The 19,043-nt window shown below is 41.9% G+C and overlaps 1 protein-coding gene across 2 annotated transcripts in view; it reads left to right on the plus strand.

Annotated features, from left to right (window-relative positions):
- MAN2B2 (mannosidase alpha class 2B member 2) overlaps positions 1–19,043 on the plus strand; it is a 58,841-nt gene that overhangs the window by 21,242 nt on the left and 18,556 nt on the right. For both annotated transcript variants that reach the window (XM_039540602.1, XM_039540601.1), the window contains exons 4-8: positions 1,621–1,793; positions 5,269–5,384; positions 6,709–6,886; positions 11,894–12,092; positions 18,419–18,609. In XM_039540602.1, coding sequence (XP_039396536.1) covers positions 1,621–1,793; positions 5,269–5,384; positions 6,709–6,886; positions 11,894–12,092; positions 18,419–18,609 — 857 coding nt within the window. The remainder of the gene's footprint in view (positions 1–1,620; positions 1,794–5,268; positions 5,385–6,708; positions 6,887–11,893; positions 12,093–18,418; positions 18,610–19,043) is intronic.

Here is a 19,043-nt window from a genome sequence, read left to right on the forward strand (position 1 = left end):
GCCCAGAATAACTCAGGGGAAGTGTCATGGTTTTTCAGTGAAGACCAGGCAAGAGACCTGAGATGGAATTATTCCAGCTAACTGTGGTGACTGGCACCCCTGCTCGCTTCAGAGCAGTGTTCTGTGGCACTTCTCCCTATGGCAACGTAAAGGGGAATATGTAGAGAGGGCCAGAGGAGTAGCTTCATCATGGCTGGTGGGTCTGACTGCACAGAACCACTGGCCAGAACCCCACACATCAGTATTTACAAGGAACAGCATTTATAAGAACAGCAGCTGCTGTTGCATCCTAGTGGGGTAACTATGCTCCATGAGCAAGTGGAGGAGTGAGAATAAAGATTCTTTTTTCTCTGACTCCTTTGGGGATTTTTTGGGCAAAGTTAGTTAACTTGGGCTGGGGTTACAGACTAGTGTTTGTCCCAAAATAAACACTAATTTTGGCCAAAAAGAGCCTCTTGCTAGATATTCAGTCAACACTTCCTTTTTGGGGGGAGAGGTTAAGAAGTTTCTAAAATCCATATTTTATTCTGTGCATATAATTTTTTTAAAAAGGGAAATGCAGTTTTGGTAGCTATTTTAACAGGAGCAAATGAAACTAATAGATTTTGATTTCTAAAAAAGCTTAGCATCACATGTTCCCCTCCAAGATCCTCAATATTGCCTGTTCAGTCTTTGCCCATGTGACTAAATCTGAATCACACATGCATTCCTGTGTTGTCTGCTGAGTTTGTTTTGGAATTAGATAGTGCTTGGGCTCTTGGAGCCTGTGTTTCAAATTCTCTCCTATCTGTGTAGTTAATTGGATCACAACAATCTTGTTCACACTATACACACTGTTCCTTTAAGTAACATACATTTAAAGAGAAAATCTAAAGCAGGGGTAGGCAACCTATGGCATGTGTGCCGAAGGCGGCACGCGAGCTGATTTTCAGTGGCACTCACACTGTCCGGATCCTGGCCATCGGTCCAGGGGGCTCTGCATTTTAATTTAATTTTAAATGAAGCTTCTTATACCTTTTAAAAACCTTATTTACTTTACATACAACAATACTTTACTTATATATTATAGACTTATAGAAAGAGACCTTTTAAAAACGTTCAAATATATTACTGGCACTCAAAACCTTAATTAGAGTGAATAAATGAAGACTCGGCACACCACTTCTGAAAGGTTGCTGACCCCTGATCTAAGGACTTGTCTACACCATGCGGCTTTTAGCAACAAGGTTGTGTCGACAGAACCTTGTCGCTAAAAGTCAGCATGTGTAAACATTCTTTTTTGGTAATTTGTTCCAAATTTAGAAACTATAAAATGACAATCTTGCATTTCTATAGCAGTGATGATCCCAAGCACTGTACTCTGTCTCCTGGGCCTATAATCTGATCATAGTCTCTTTTCATTAACTCTTTACTGAAGTTATACTTGGGATAGCAAAGCAGATATCACCAGTGTGCACCTTGCTGCTGTGAATTTTTTGGCTTTGTTAAATTCCTCAAACCTTCAGGTGTATTTGAAAATAAAAATAAATCTTCACTGTGCTTGGCTTGTAGTACCACATGCCAATTCAACTTTTAAGATGAACGAACGTGTTACTAATAAAAACAAATTTTATTTTACAGAGGGTCATGGATTTTTGTATGAAACCTTTGGGATGAGGCCTCGATTTTCTTGGCATGTAGATCCCTTTGGAGCTTCTGCTACTACACCTACTCTTTTTGCTCTGGCTGGATTTAATGCCCACCTTATCTCTCGCATTGACTATGATCTGAAGGACGACATGCAGAAAACCAAGGTAAAACTACACAAGAGAATGGAGCCAGTGTTTGGCATGCAAACACTTTTGCAGTCTTTTCCTGATGTATGTAAACTCTGACTTCAAGAGAACCATGTCTCCGAGCTTAAGAAGACAAAACTGTAGATTTTTCTCATGTGAAGAAAATGCATTGTTTGTGAGACTGTTTGTGAAACAATATTTGTCAGACTCTGCTCTGTTGATCACTTCGTCATGACCTCTTGTCAAAGACAAAGGAATTTATTCTAATCTTAAAAACATACACAATAAATAGTGGGCAATAGGGCAAGTCGTAGGAGAACAGTCTCCTTGAAATTGCAACAATCGTCTTAAATACATAACAAGCAAGATAATGCTGTTAAACGTAGATAGCAATTTAGGCTTCAGGGCAAGAAATCTTTCTTTTGCTCCCTTTACTTAGACTCTCTATCATTAAGTGAATACTGATACAAAGAATTTTTTTAAACCTAGTGAAATTAATTTATGTTTGTAAAACTGTTGGATAGTTATTATGGACAAAAGTTGTGATAAAACGTGGGTTGGAACTGAGTAGATATCTCTCAGAATTAAGCCCTTCTGTTCCAGTTCTGATCTTGAGCAAAATCTCGCAGATATACCAAATCTGTTGTTTGTTATGATGGGCCATAGTCTACCCTCAGCTATACATGATGAACCCTGTGACAGGTTGGATTACAGAAACCCCCTTGGGACTGCCAACTGATGTGCTGAGACTGCTTTTGAGCCCGTTATCCCTTTCAGCTTGGGACTTCAGAACCCTGCCTTGTTTGAGCCAGACATGCTTGCCTGCTGCCAACACAGACCCAGGTCTAAACTACGTCCCACAAAAGTTGCAGGCTTAACTGAAAACAGCTTAAGAAGTGTTCCTGTCTCCAACACTCAGAGGCCCAGCTCCCAGTGGGGTCCAAACCCTAAATAAATCTGTTTTACCCTGTACAGTAACTCCTCACTTAGTCATCCCGGTTAACATTGTTTCAGTGTTACGTTGCTGATCAGTTAGGGAACATGCTCATTTAAAGTTGTGCAATGCTCCCTTCTAATGTCGTTTGGCAGCCTCCTGCTTTGTCCAGTGCTTGCAGGAAGAGCAGCCTGTTGCAGCTAGTTGGTGTGGGCTTGGAACCAGGTTGGACTGGCAGCTCCCCACTCCCCTAAGTTCCCTGTGCAGCAGCTGCCCAGCAGGCTATCAATTGCCAGGCAGTTCAGCTGTCCCTCCCCCCCCCCTGCCATGTGCTGCTCCTGCCCTCTGGCTTGGAGCTGCTCCCCAAGCCTCTTGCTAGCTGTGCGGGGGGAAAGGGGGGAGTAAGGAGAAGGGGGCTAATGTTAGGGTGTCCCCCTCCCCCCTGCTTCTAAACCCCGCTTACCCCTTCTTCTCCATATAGAGCAGGGTGGGGACAGGGACGGAGAGAGACAGAGAGAGCCTGGGGCTGCAGCTACTGTCTCAACTTCCTGATCCCCTTTAAAAGACAATGCACTTAAGAGTGGGTCAGCTTACTTAAATGGGCAGTGTGCATCTCTCTCTCTCTCTCTCTCTCTCTCTCTCTCAAACACAAAGTGTGTGTCTGTCTCTGTCTGCTATGCTATCTCCCCTCCCCTCAATTCCTGCTGCGTTGTAGAGTGAGAGGTTACATTAACAACGTGTTAACCCTTGAGGGCTCAGCTGAGTGCTAGTTCATCATTTAGCACAGGGGTTCTCAAACTGGGGGTCGGGACCCCTCAGGTGGTCACGAGGTTATTACATGGGGGGTTATGAGCTGTCAGCCTCCACCCCAAACCCTGCTTTGCCTCCAGCATTTATAATGGTGTTAAATATATAAAAAAGTATTTTTAATTTATATGGGGGGGGGGGTCGCACTCAGAGGCTTGCTATGTGAAAGGGGTCACCAGTACAAAATTTGAGAAGCAGGGATTTAGGAGCAAGGCATTCCCTGGGAAATATCCCACCCTCTAACTTCACCACCTCAACCAGACTTCACAATCATCATAGCTGTGAACAGTATTAAATTGTTTGTTTAAAACATATACTGTGTGTGTGTGTGTGTGTGTAGTTTTTTGTCTGGTGAAAAAAAATTCCCCGGAACCTAACACACATACCCCTTTACATTAATTCTTATGGGGAAATTGGATTCGCTTAACATCGTTTCGCTTAAAGTTGCATTTTTCAGGAACATAACTACAACGTTAAGTGAGGAGTTACTGTATAAAGCTTTTACAGGGTAAACTCATAAATTATTTGCCCTCTATAACACTGATAGAGAGATATGCACAGCTGCTTGCGTCTCCCCCCCTCCCCAGGTATTAATGCATACTCTGGGTTAATTAATAAATAAAAAGTGATTTTTATTAAATACAAAAAGTAGGATTTAAGTGATTCCAAGTAATAAAAGACAGAACAAAGTGAATTACCAAGTAAAATAAAATAAAACACGCAAGTCTAAACCTAATACAGTAAGAAAGTGATTACAGATGAAATCTCACCCTCAGAGATGTTCCAGTAAGCTTCTTTTACAGACTAGCATCCTTCTAGTCTGGGTCCAGTAATCACTCACACCCCTGTGGTTACCGTCCTTGGTTCCAGTTTCTTTCAGGTATCCTTGGGTGTGGAGAGGCTATCTCTTGAGCCAGCTGAAGACAAAATGGAGGGGGTCTCACAGGGGTTTAAATAGACTTTCTCTTGTGGGTGGAGACCCCCTCCTCTCTCCTATGCAAAATCCAGCTTCAAGATGGAGTTTTGGAATCACATGGGCAAGTCATGTGTCCACGCATGACTCATAGATCCATTGTGAGTTAAGTGTTTCTTGATTGGGCACTTCATTTGCACATTCCTTTCTCAAGAAGCTGACCAAATGCTTTACTAAGGCTACTTAAATTCAAACAAGTACACAGCCAATATTCATCACTTCGAATACAAAAATGACACATGCCTACAAATAGGATGCATATATTCAGTAGATCATAACCTTTTCAGAGAGGTTACATGACATATGTAACATAAAACAGTTATGTCATATATACATTCATAAGCATATTTCCATAAAGAATTATGGGGGTGCAACATCACAAACCCCAATGAAGGTAAGGAGTTGCACACGTGTACTGAAGGAAGACTCTTGCCCAATAAGCTGGGCATTAGGCAGCGATTATATGAATCTTGGATTAAATCCTGGCTTCACTGAAGGTAATGGCAAAACGCCCATTGACTTCAATAGGCCAGGATTTTACCCCTTGTGCCTCGTCAATGGAAGACTCTCCTTGTCTACAGTGGGAGTTGGGTTGGGTCCTCCTAGCCCAAATCTGTTACATGTGCACAGCTTCCATTGAAGCCAGTGGGAGTTGTGTTCATGCAAAGGAGTGCAAAATTGAGTCCCAAGGTGTTATTAATCATGGTACTCTGTTATCTGCAGGTTTGGTTTCTTACCGTGATTTCTTTTTCTGCAGTATTTCTTTTTGTCTTTTTTAGAAGCTTCAGTTCGTGTGGAGGGGCTCTCCCTCTTTATCTGAAAACCATGAGATCTTCACTCACGTTATGGATCAGTACAGCTACTGCACCCCATCGCAAATACCCTTTTCAAACAGGTTTGAATGCTTCCAAATCCTGCAGAAATATTGGTCACTTCAATAATATCAAATTTTCGGCCAGGTCTACACTACAGACCTATATTGGTATAACTGCGTTGTTCGAGGGTGTGAAAAATCCATACCCCTGAGCAATGTAGTTGTAGACCTAACCCTTCACTTTGTCTACAGGAGAGTTTCTGTCGGGGAAGTGGATTAACTACACTGACAGGAGAAGTGTCTTCACTTGAGCACTACAGTGGCACAGCTGAAGTGCTGTAAGTGAAGATGAACCCTTAGGATTTTAGGCAAAGTATAGAATGACTGACTGGCTGCTGAGCTTATTAAGAGGACTGAGAGGCTGAGTTTATTAAGAGAACTTTGCATTTTCTCTTTTGTCAGAGGCTTCTATTAGGCTTAAAAGGTGGCTAGACTCTTAAGACTCAATCCTGCAAGATGTTAAGAACCCTCAACTACGACTGGCTTCAATGGGAGGTGAGGGTGCTCAGCAACTCACAGGATTGAATCTTTATTTTCCATTCCTGACATTAAAAGTTAGTGTTAGAATGGATTGGCTTTTAAAAAGCCTTTCCACCATAGCAGTAGTGACACACACAACACTTAGAGCTCTATCTATCCTGACATGCCCCCATGCCCCCCCAAAAAGTTAAAAAGGATATATAACTAAGTAAATAGCCTGAAGTGAACAAATCAACCAGCATAAACAGAAAATACCCCCAGACAGAGGTTTGTTTTTATCCCTGAAGAGGAAAGGAGCTAGAGACTCCATGAAGTCGGACAGGGATTTCGCTATTGCTAATGATTTTACGTGGAAGGTGCCCACAGTGATGTCGGCAATCTAAAATGCTCTGATACATTGTAAGCTACATTGATCAAGAAATGGACCTCAATAGATGTGGCTTGCAATCTGCCATATAGACCATGCTATGGAAATGTTTAAGAACTCTTGCATTAAAACAAAACCATGATAGTCTTAAACCTACAATCTCTTTCATACTCTGTTTTAGCCAGCAAATAACATTAAGGAAAAGCAGGGGCTGGGCAGGAAGATTTTAACTCAAGCCAAATATATCTTTTATCAGACCTATATACCGCTTCCTACAGCTTTAGTTTTCAGTGTGTTTATACTAGCACCACTGGAGGCCCATAAAGTCACATGGATGTAATAGAAACTAAACACAGAGAACCAGTGTAAACCGGAATTGTGCTACTGAATCCTCATGTGCCAAATTGGATTTGTATCCCTGCATGATTTCATCCATTTTTTCCCCCAACTTGATGTAAAAGTTCTTTTTGTAGTGTATTGCTTTCTCTTTCCACTTAGGTCTGGGTTCTATTGGAATGGAATTGCAGTTTTCCCAGATCCACCAAAAGACGGTGTTTACCCCAACATGAGCGTCCCTGTTACCGATGCCACCATTCACCTTTATGCACAGTCCATGGTAGCAAACATTAAAAAGAGGGCAGCCTGGTTCCGAACTGCTGATGTCCTATGGCCGTGGGTAAGTATATCACTTTAGAATTTAATGACAGATCCACAAGCTAAATATGAGTCAACAGTGTAACACTGTTGCAAAAAAGGTGAACATCATTCTGGGATGTATTAGCAGAAGTGTTGTAAGCAAGACACGAGAAGTAATTCTTTCGCTCTACTCTGCGCTGATTAGGCCTCAACTGGAGTATTGTGTCCAGTTCTGGGCACCCATTTCAGGAAAGATGTGGACAAATTGGAGAGAGTCCATAGAAGAGCAACAAAAATGATTAAAGGTCTAGAAAACATCACCTATGAGGGAAGATTTTAAAAAGATGGGTTTGTTTAGTCTGGAGAAGAGAAGACTGAGAGGGGACATGATAACAGTTTTCAAGTACATAAAAGGTTGTTACAAGGAGGAGGGAGAAGAATTGTTCTTCTTAACCTCCAAGGATAGGACAAGAATCAGTGGGCTTAAATTGCAGCAGGGGAGGTTTAGTTTGGACATTAAGAAAAACTTCTTAACTGTCAGTGTGGTTAAGTAGTGGAATCAATTGCCTAGGGAGGTTGTGAAATCTCCATCATTGGAGATTTTTAAGAGCCGGTTGGACAAACATCTGTCAGGAATGGTCTACATAATACTTAGTCCTGCCTCGAGTGCAGGGGATTGACTAGATGACCTCTCGAGGTCCCTTCCAGTCCTATTGTTACCGAAATATAAGGAAAGATGCTTTATTTTGCAGAAGAAAGGAGAGCTCTGTAATAGATACAGAAGGCTCTGCCTTACACAAGTTTTACAGATTTTTTTTATATACATTTAGACAAAGACATGCCGTGTTAACACTTAATTGGTAGTTACCAGACCCCGTGAAACCGTTATCTGGTCAGGGAAAACTGGCTTGGAGCAAGATTTTTTTGCTTTGTAATTGAAAAGAAAGGCTAGTTAAAAAGTTTAGGGTACTGTGTATGTGAGGCTTTTGGAGGCTTCTGCCTTCACCTACTGGCCGTTTGCAAAACTATTAAAAGGGCGGGGGGGCACCAAATAGCTTTCACACTATGATTCTATGATAAGACAAACTGTGCTAGTAAATGGTATTCCCTTATGATCAGGATGCCTCTAGTTTTTTGTCAGAGGATTGCCTGTCTGGGGTCAATCGGAGGAAGGCTCTTCAGAGAAGAGAAAGGTGGGGCTGTGTGTTCGTTGTCAGGCCACTTTGGGGCCCTTTCCAAACCTAAGTTGACTTTTGCAGACCAAAAAATAATCCTGAATTCACACTGATTTGGGGGCAAGTTCATGATTCTGTGCAAACTGTCCACCCAAACCTGTAGTATTATGAGTGCAGACTGCAGTTGGTGCTGTATACTAACATTTATGAAGGTGCTCTTCCTTCCCCAAGATGCATACAGAGATGTTGTGGTTCACGCATCAGGTGAAGATGTGAGGTGGGGCTTGTGTAGGAATCTTGCAGAGATTGTTGAAAGAGATTGTTGAAGTCCATGCATCTGATGAAGTGGGTTCTAGCCCACGAAAGCTTATGCCCAAATAAATTTGATAGTCTCTAAGGCAAGGGCCAGCAACGTATGGCACCAAAGGCAGAACACGAGCTGATTTTCAGTGGCACTCACACTGCCCGGGTCCTGGCTGCCGGCCTTGGGGCTCTGCTGCCAGCCTGGGGTTCTGTCCGCTGGCCTGACTCAGCCCGCTGCCGGCCCTGGGTCCCAGCCACCAGTCCGGGTGTCTCCACTGCTGGCCTGGGGTCCTAGCCGCCAGCCCAGCGCTCTGCAGCTGGCCCCAGCTGTGGCCCACTGGCCCTAGCCTGGGGCAGTGAGGGGTGCAGACAGGCAAGAGGGGGTGCAGCTCAGCACCCCCCACCTTAAAAATTGTTCTAGCGCCACTGGGATATTCTGAATTCCTGCTTACATCTCTATCACGCCATGTGGAACAGCGCACTGCGTTTGACGTCAAGTATCTTTACAAATCCCTTCTGTTTTCCGACCATGGCAGGAGCACCATCTGTTGTCACACAAAATATTTTTCTGATGTCAACTCCTCGTTCTTCAAAATGGTTTACAAAACTTTCCACTATATCTTCCCCCTTTGTCGTGCCATGCAGGGGTTTTAGGCAACAAAGTTCCTCTTGGATTTCATTGGAAGCACGATATCTTGCAAAAACTGCCAAACATGGAATGCCATTTATATCCACGCTCTCGTCAACTGCAATGCTAAATACTGCTGTGTCTTTTAATGCAGTCGTCTGCTTTTTGTTAATGTTTTCTGCCATTTCGCTTACGCGTCTCTCAACTGTTCTGGCAGAGACAGGCAGTTCTTTCATTTTAGATACGATGGTATCTTTATTTGGCAAAACATTGAACAAAACCCCCGAACTGCTGAGAAAAACTTCTTTTATATATTCCCAATCTGTAAACGGTTTTCCGTTTTTTGCAATGCACCATGCAATCTTGTAACTTCCTTCTGTGGCTTATTTTTACTTACACTTAAGCATTTAAAAACACTGCTTTGCTTCTCATATCCTGCTACTGCCTTTTTGATCAATTCAGTCTTGTCTGCTTCGTCAAGAAAGGTTTTCTCTTGCTTTGTTTGAAAATGTCGTTGAACACCTGATGTGCGACAAACAGCACTTTCACAACAGAGAGCACTGTTGTGAAAGTGCTTCTTTTGAATAAATCCAAATGGGTCTTTCCAAGAAGGCTGAAATGAACAGACATCTAACTTTGCTTTCTTAGGAGCTGACATTTTGTCAAATATACCCCACAACTCACAGTAGAAAAAAAAAGTCTCGACAGACAAAACAACCCCAAACCATGTAAGCTAATGTTTCTAACTGACATCACCACTCACCTAAACGAACTCAACCTCTGTCTCCAGGGTGCAGGGCAAATGATTCTGGATCTTTATGAAGCTCGGAAGGCATTTGTTGTAAAACTAGCAGTTTTTTTCATCAGATATTCAAACTTAGACTTTCCGCTACTTCTAACACATAAAAGAGCTATCGACACGTTCCACTGTCAGTGTTGATGAGATTGGAAGGTACATGCAAGAACTGGAATCAGAATTTTCTGACAGATTTCAAGATTTCCAGCAATTTGGCCCAACGCTTTCTTTTCTAATTAAACCTGAAAAGTTCAACAAAAGCAACTTGGATTTGTCTGTATTTCAGTGGATGGGTGTTGAAGATTTCAACATGCAGCTCATTCAGTAAAAAGCTCAGAATTGTGGGCATCAAAGTTTCGAGATCTGCAGAGTACACTTGAAGCTACTGAGAGAGATCATGGGGCCTCTATTCTGACCTGCTGGATGTCCTGCCAGTGAAATTTAACTGGTTGAAGAAAATCGCGTTTGCGATACTTTCAGCATTTGGATCCACATACCTGTGTGAACAGGTATTTTCACACATGAAATCTGTCCTCTGTCCCCCTTGGAGCCAGTTAACTGATCACTCAGAAGCCTGTGTGCAGCTTAAAGTATCCAAATACGTGTCCAGACATTGAAAAACCCAGCAAGGAAAAGCAAGGGCAAGGATCACACTAAACTGATAAGATCTGCATTTTAGTTTAATTTTAAATGAAGCTTCTTAAACATTTTAAAAATCTTATTTACTTTACATACAATAGTTTAGTTATATAATAATGACTCAGAGAGAGACCTTCTAAAAATGTTAAAATGGCACGCGAAACCTTAAATTTAAGTGAATAAATGAAGACTTGGCACACCATTTCTGAAAGGTTGCCGACACCTGCTCTAAGGTGCCACAAGAACTTCTCGTTGTTTTTGAAAGGTAGTGTGTTCAAAGAAGTTTGTGTGCACAAGAGGAAGATTTCCAAGAATATATCATGATGCGTCATACAAATCTATAATTAAACTGATTTTAAGAGTGTACACATAATACACTGGCTGAGTAATTTTAATTGTGTGCCTAATTTTCCTGTGCATTTGCTATGATTGAGCACACAATAATAATAAATAGTTAGCTGCGCTTCGTATTAGATATACGTGTACATACATGCTCAGTATGCAGACGCAGTCAGTTCAAGTGGGCATCCAAATTAAGTGTGTAGTTATGCACGTGAATTTTGGATAATCAGGCCTTCTATATTTTGTGCATTCATTATTCCATTTAACTATTCATTTATCCACTTATTAGACTAGGGATTATCATATTCTAGGCCGGGGGTTGTCAATAAATTGTGTAACATGTGGTTATTCTGTCCAGATTGTTAGTGTGCTTTGTTGTTTCTTTCCTCTCCACCAATTACTGATGTAAGATTGTGTATTCTCGGCTCACAAAAATACATACAAACTCCCTCTCTTTTTGTCAAGAGCAAGGAAAGGAATGAGAGAATTGCCAGATATCAGATAGACACACTGGGCAACCTCCCTGCCAAGGAAATGCATGCTCTTGTGAGTTGTGCAGTGTAGACTACCTTAATTCCTGTCGGTCATGGCAATTGGTCAGTGTTGCGGTAGCCATGTTGGTCCCAGGATATTAGAGAGACAAGGTGAGTGAGGTAATCATTTTTACTGGACCAGTAGATTGTCAGTTGTCCTATTTGAATAACCAAACCCATTCTTGTTACTTTGGGCCCTTAACTTTTGACTGGTTTATGCAGATGAGCTCAGAAGGAAGAACGATGTTTTACAGTGGTTAAGAATTATAATATAAGAACATTGTTAAACTACCTCATCATGGAAGTTAATAACCTGTGGGCCACTTGCTGGGATCTTCTGGGGGATGGCTCGCTTCATCAATTCCCAGCCATTACAAGGGCACCTCAGCCCCTCCTGTTCTTTGCCTGTGGCACACAATGATTCAGTCTCCTGAGGTCTGTAATATTTTGGTCTAATTCTGATTCTTGGGCTTGGTGTGGGGGTTGACTAGAGGGTAGTTAGTAGCCTGTGATATACAGAGAGGTCAGATTAGATGATCTGGTGGGCCCTTCAGGCTGTAAACTCTTGGAACTCTGACTATAACTACAACTTCCAGTAATTCATACAGATGTGTTATTTTCTAAATTGCAGGGCTGTGACAAACAGTTCTTTAATGCATCAGTTCAGTACTCCAACATGGACCCATTATTAGATTATATTAACAAGCATGCTGATCAATTTGGAGTGACTGTCCAGTATTCCACTGTCAGTGATTACTTCCAGGCATTGTATAACAGAAACCTCACATGGGACATTCAGAATTATCAAGACTTTCTTCCGTATTCAACAGGTACTTAACAATATTTTTTTTTTATACACTGCATATACTGATGGATATCAGTAGCTGGCATTAGGGTTAGTTTATTGTAACACAGTGTAACAGGAGCATAAGGAGCTTTTTTCCTGACTTACTCTTTCTGATTTGGTGGGCTCTATTAGCTCCAATTCTGAAATATAAGAGGGATTGGAGTGTCTTTCTGAGGCAGCAGGAACTAGGGATGGAACCCAAGGGGTCCTGAAAGGAAAACCATGGCTTGGGAGAAAATTTAGCTTGAAATTTGTCTTTGCTGTGTGAGTATCAACAAAGGCAAACCCCAGGAAGGCTAAGGTTTGGGGTATATCTATATCTGTATGTGCTGCCACTGTTGGTTGACTCTCTGATGACCTGAAAGATAGAGAGAATAATGCACTAATCAGATCCCCTGACGATTGCAAGTCAGGGATTTGGGAAAGCCATGTACAGTGGATTAGAAATGCAGAATTTAGAACAACTAGGCAAAGTTCAGTGAGAATTCAGTGGGAAGATACAAGAGTATGTGTGATGAAGGAGCAATAATACCAAGCATGATCACAAGCTGAAAACTGGTTAGCAAACAGCAATGTGAAGATGGACTTGGGGAAGAAGGGGTGATGGCAGGTGCACTAAACATAAGCGTGTAGTGCAATGCTGTTGTTTATATATAAAAACTTGTTTAAAGCCATGCTGCTGTGGGGTATATTTACAGAAGTAGGTCTTAGGAAATCAGAAAGGTGATAACTTGTGAACTCTGGGGCAGGGATCCTGAGCCAAATTCTGCTTTATTACACCAGTGTAATCTGGAGTAACTCCACTGAAGTCATCAGATTTACACTGATGTAACATAAGAGGAGGAAATTAAGCTCTGTCTTTGTAGGGATTTGGCAGTATTGGGTATGCTTATTGTACTGCCTAAAAAAAATCAGTCTCTATTTATTGTTAGTAAAATCACTGTGCTTTGAGCTTCATGGCACAGAAGGGAAAGTGATAAACTGAAAAATACCCAAAGAGGGATACAAAGCTGATGAGAGAAATAGAGTGCATGTCCTGTAAAAGGATTCAGTGGTAGCCATGTTAGTCTGTATCAGCAAAAAAAAACGAGGAGTCCTCGTGGCACCTTAGAGACTAACAAATTTATTTGGGCATAAGCTTTCATGGGCTAGATAAATGATTTATCTCGTTAGACTGACCTAACACTTGGTTAAAGCACCCCATCCTCCTGTATTTTTTACTTCATACACATCTGATGAAGTTGGTTCTAGCCCATGAAAGCTTATGCCCAAATAAATGTGTTAGTCTCTAAGGTGCCACAAGGATGCCTCGGTTTTTTTGTCCTGTAAAAACAGACCAGAGGAACTGGAATTGCACAGATAGGATAAGAGATGGCAAAGAGGGGACATGAAAGCGATCTATAAATATCTGAACTTTTATTTGCCACTGTTAGGGAGGGTGGAATCACCCACCTTAGAGTAGTTCACTAATCCTGTTGTCCTCCTATGCCTCTGGAGCACTTGACAGATATATAATCTGGGAAGCCTGTTAAAATTATCTTTATTCGAGTTGGTCAGCACTTGCTGCACCATGTGGTGCTATTCAGGTTGTCGTAGTGCTGCTGGGAACTCAAAGTACCCATATGATTCTGGACATCTTGGGTACAAAAGTGCAATATTTATACCAGAGAAAACATCATAGAACTATAGGCCTGGAAGGGACCTTGAGAGTTCATCTAGTCCAGCCCCTGGCACAAAGGCAGGACCAAGTAAACCTAGACCATCCCTGACAGGTGTTTAGCCAACCTGTTCTTAAAAACCAACAACAGAGATTCCACAATCTCCCTGGGAAGTCTATTTCAGTGATTAACTATCCTTATAGTTAGAAAGTTTTTCCTAATATATAACCCAATAGTCCTTGCTGCAGAGTAAGCCCATTACTTCTTGTCCTACCTTCAATGGATGTGGAGCACAATTGATCACCATCCTCTTTCTAATAGTACTTAATATATTTGAAGACTTGTTATCTGGTATGCCCTCAGTCTTCTTTTCTCAAGACTAAACATGCCCAGGTTTTTTAACCTTTCCTCATAGGTCAGGTTTTCTAAATCTTGTATCCTTTTTGTTACTCTTCTCTGGACACTCTCTCCAATTTGTCCACTTCTTTCTCATAGTATGGTGCCCAGAACTGAACCCAGTACTCCAGCTGAGGCCTCACCAGTGCCAAGTACAACAGAGCAGTTGCCTCCTGTGTCTTATGTATGATACTCTTGTTAATGCACCCCAAAATTATACTGCCCTTTTTCTCCACTGCATCACATTGTTGACTGATATTCAATTTGTGACCCATAATAACCTCAAATCCTTTTCAGCCGTACTGCTGCCTTAGCTAATTATTACCCAATCTGTGCATTTTATTTTTCCTTCCTAAGTGTAGAACTTTGCACTTGTTTTTTTTAAATTTCATCTTGTTTCAGACCAATTCATCAAAGTCATTTTGAATTCTAATTTTGGCCTCCAAAGGGCTTGCAACCCCTCACAGCTTGGTACCATCTGAAAATGTTGAATATTACCAGTCAAACCATTGTAGCACTCCGCGAGGTATGCTCCCCCAATTTAACAGGGAGCCATGGATAGTTACTCTTTGACTGTGGTCCTTCAGCCAGTTTATAGTTAGGCTTGGTGGAATTTGAGGTTTTTAAAAATAATTTCAATGGATAATATCAATGTTTATTTTTAAGTATTTTTTTTCAATTTTTATCAATTTAAATTTTCACAGTTATGAGAAATTATGGGAATAGTGTCAGACAAAATGGCAGGTCAGACAATTATTTAATGATAGTAGACATTGATTTAAAAAAACTGAAGCTTTATAATTGTTAAAACACATTTTCAACATCGCATGTCAAAACGTACAAAGGAAATATCCTTACATCAAAGTCTGATACGTTTTCAAGCAGCATTTTTATTTCTTTGCTTATCTGTGAATTTCAGTTATTATTGAGGGAAACATTTATTTTGTCATTTGTGAGTGTACAGTGAAACTGACATTTAACAGTAAAAATCTGATCATTCCAAGCCTACTTATAGTGATTTCATTGAGACTACATTTCTCTAGTTTGCTTATGAGACGGTCACACGGGACTGTGTCAAAAGCCTTACTAAAATCAAGAGATATCACATCTGTTGTTTCTCCCCTATCCACTGGGCCAGTAACCCTGTCTAAGAAGGAAATTAGGTTTATTTGACATGATTTGTTTTTGAGACATTCATGTTGGCTATTCTTTATAACCTCATTATTTTCTGGGTGCTTACAAATTGATTGCTTAATTTCTTCCAGTATCTTTCAAGGTATTGAAGTTAGGCTGACATCTCAGTTCCTAATACTGGGAATTTGCTTCAGGGTGCCTACAAAACACCAGGAAAGTATTCTTCCAACTCAGAGGCAGATGTGGCTACTGGTGGATAAGGGTCAAGCTAGCCAAATTTCATTCACCCATGGCAGTAACCGTTTGTTGCTTCTGTTTCTGATGTAAGTTTAGCCATGGCTGTTTCATCATTTTCCTTTGCACTCTGGATAGACACATGAGTATTCTGGACTATATTTAATTTGCTTACCCAATATTCTGTGGCACTTCTGATGTTAACGTATTTTTTTAATTAATAATGAAAAGGGATCATTGCTTCCCATGACTAATTATACAGAATGATCCCCTGACTCACGCACCTCCATCTAGGGATTGCATCATTTCAGGTAATGCACTGATAAATGTACTGTGAGTACTTGCCATGAGCAAACCACCACAGTCCCGCCTCTTGCATGTTTTACCTGCCTGTACGTTCAATGTACTTTACATGCTGCAGTTGGCTGTCGTTACTTATTTGGGTTATGGTAGCACCCTCAATGTGCTAGGAGATCTAAACATACTCTGTGCCTGTCACCAGCTCCTGGTGTGGTCTTTTGAGCGGTCTCTGCTGCTCCTGACTGGTCCTCCTTAGTTTCCCCTTGGTCAGGGCAGTTCTTGGACCCGCACCTCTAATTAAGTCTAGCAGTCTGTTTCAGTCTTTGGGCTGTGTTTGTGGAAGCAGCCAGGTGCAGGGGTGCCGCCCCATTGCTGTCCCAGGCCTTTCTGCCTCTCTCCTTTATAACAGGCCATTGCCTCTATTGGCTGCAGCTGTGGGTGCCTTCTTCCATGACTGGCAGCTCTGGCAGCTGCATGGGGGTGTTGTCAAACTTCTTGCCTGTAGACAGGAGAGGCTCTTCTCCCACTTCTGTTTATGCTCAATAGGGGGTTTGTAGACCCCATTACAGTGACCCAAAGGGCTTACCCTGCCTCATTATGAGCCTCACCTCAGTAAGTGAAAAATCATGGAGCAGGTCCTCAAGGAATCAATTTTGAAGCACTTTGAGGAGAGGAAAGTGATCAGGAAGAGTCAGCATGGATTCACCAAGGGCAAGTCATGCCTGACTAACCTAATTGCCTTCTATGATGAGATAACTGGCTCTGTGGATGAGGGGAAAGCAGTGGACATGTTATTCCTTGACTTTAGCAAAGCTTTTGATACCATCTCCGACAGTATTCTTGCCAGCAAGTTAAAGTAGTATGGGCTGGATGAATGGACTATAAGGTGGATAGAAAGCCGGCTAGATTGTCGGGCTCAACGGGTAGTGATCAATGGCTCCATGTCTAGTTGGCAGCCGGTATCAAGCAGAGTGCCCCAAGAGTCAGTCCTGGGGCCGGTTTTGTTCAGTATCTTCATTAATGATCTGGAGGATGGCGTGGACTGCACCATCAGCAAGTTTGCAGATGACACTAAACTGGGAGGAGTGGTAGATACACTGGAGGGTAGGGTTAGGATACAGAGGGACCTAGACAAATTAGAAGATTGGGCCAAAAGAAATCTGATGAGGTTCAACAAGGACAAGTGAAGAGTCCTGCACTTAGGATGGAAGAATCCCATGCACTGCTACAGACTAGGAACTGAGTGGCTAGGCAGCAGTTCTGCAGAAAAGGACCTAGGGGTTACAGTGGATGAGGAGCTGGATATGAGTCGACAGTGTGCCCTTGTTGCCAAGAAGGCTAACGGCATTTTGGGCTGTATAAGTAGGAGCATTGCCTGCAGATCGAGGGACGTGATCATTCGGCATTGGTGAGGCCTCATCTGGAGTACTGTGTCCAGTTTTGGGCCCCACACTACAAGAAGGATGTGGAAAAATTGGAAAGACTCCAGCGGAGGGCAACAAAAATTATTAGGGGGCTGGAGCACATGACTTATGAGGGGAGGCTGAGGGAACTGGGATTATTTAGTCTGCAGAAGAGATTTGATAGCTGCTTTCAACTACCTGAAAGGGTGTTCCAAAGAGGATGGATCTAGACTGTTCTCAGTGGTAACCAGATGATAGATGAACAAGGAGTAGTGGTCTCAAGTTGCAGTGGGGGCGGTTTAGGTTGGATATTTGGAAAAACTTTTTCAGTAGGAGGGTAGTGAAGTACTGGAATGGGTTACCTAGGGAGGTGGTGGAATCTTCTTCCTTAGAGGTTTTTAAGGCCCAGCTTGACAAAGCCGTGGCTGGGATGATTTAGTTGATGTTGGTCCTGCTTTGAGCAGGAGGTTGGACTATATAATCTCCTGAGGTCCCTTCCACCCCTGATATTCCATGATTCTATGATTATTGCAGTATATATTTAAATGTCTGTGCACTTTGTACGGCCACATATTCTGTTGTTAGCCTCACAAACAAATAATTGAAATTCTCCTCTTTGACCACGTGAGGGCATCTGTTGATACATTTTGCAATCTCACATCGTCTTGAATGGGTGTTGCCAAATCACGCATTCCACTCCAGCCAAGGAAATGAAATTAAAGCTTATTCTGTTTTCTCTCCTCTTTTTAGTCAGGCATGTGGATAGTTCATAACAAATAATAACTAGCAATCATAAAGCCCTTATCTTATTAATTAAAAATATAATGTGCTCCAATGACGCTGCTGCATTTGGCTTGTACAATTTCATGGGAACTTAATTTCAGTAAGAAGAGGCTTATTTTCTCAGATAATTGCCTCAGATCAGCAAGCAGATTACTGGGTTTGTAGTACAAAGTACTGTAGCTTCCTGGTTGTGTCTATTTAATGCTCCATGGTGAATGGGTGGGGAGAGGGTGCTGTGACTTGTGCCTCATGATGCTTGGCTTATTTTCCCCTTACCAGCTGTTGCTTTTTATAGATAAGAAGGTGCATAGTCAAGGAGTATAACTAGTCAAAAATGGAGTAAGCACAGGCTGAAATGTTCAGTACTTTACTGTGTGTCATGTCTCTCAAATTCTTCATAGAACCATTTCAAGCATGGACTGGGTTTTATACTTCCCGCAGTGTTTTAAAAGGAATTGCACGAAGAGCAAGTTCACTTCTCTACGCTGGAGAGTCGTTTTTCACACAGTATGTTCAGAAATACCCAGCAGGTTCTGTTTGTAAATTCTGGGCCTTACAGCAGCTCCGCAGTCTTAGATGGGCAGTCTCTGAGGTAAACTTACACGTTTTTGCTTAGGAACATTATATACACTGTTACCAAACGTCACTTTTGAAGATGAATTCACAAATTATAATTGTCATGCAAGTATTGGGCCATAATTTGCATCTGCAGTTAGTTGGTGGGCACAACTAATAGGATTCAGTCAGTCAAGGACCGGATTGTGCCCACAAATCAAGTTGTTTGGTGATGTACTGTCACGTGTGTGTGTGTGAGAGAGAGAGAGCTAGTAGTAGGCGTCACCAGTGTAGAAAGGCAAATAAGTTCCAAACCTCACCCCTATTAAGGCCCTTGCCTCAGGACTTGTTTTATTATTCACAAAATGGTCATAAAACAAAGCAAACCTAGTGGGAAAACACTGGGTAACAGCCTCAGAGGCTTTTCCAGCTTCAACCAGTGTAAGAGAAGAGACACTCCCCTTCCTCTTT

This window comes from Mauremys reevesii, linkage group 5 (genome assembly GCF_016161935.1).
Source record: "Mauremys reevesii isolate NIE-2019 linkage group 5, ASM1616193v1, whole genome shotgun sequence".
NCBI lineage: Eukaryota > Metazoa > Chordata > Testudines > Geoemydidae > Mauremys > Mauremys reevesii.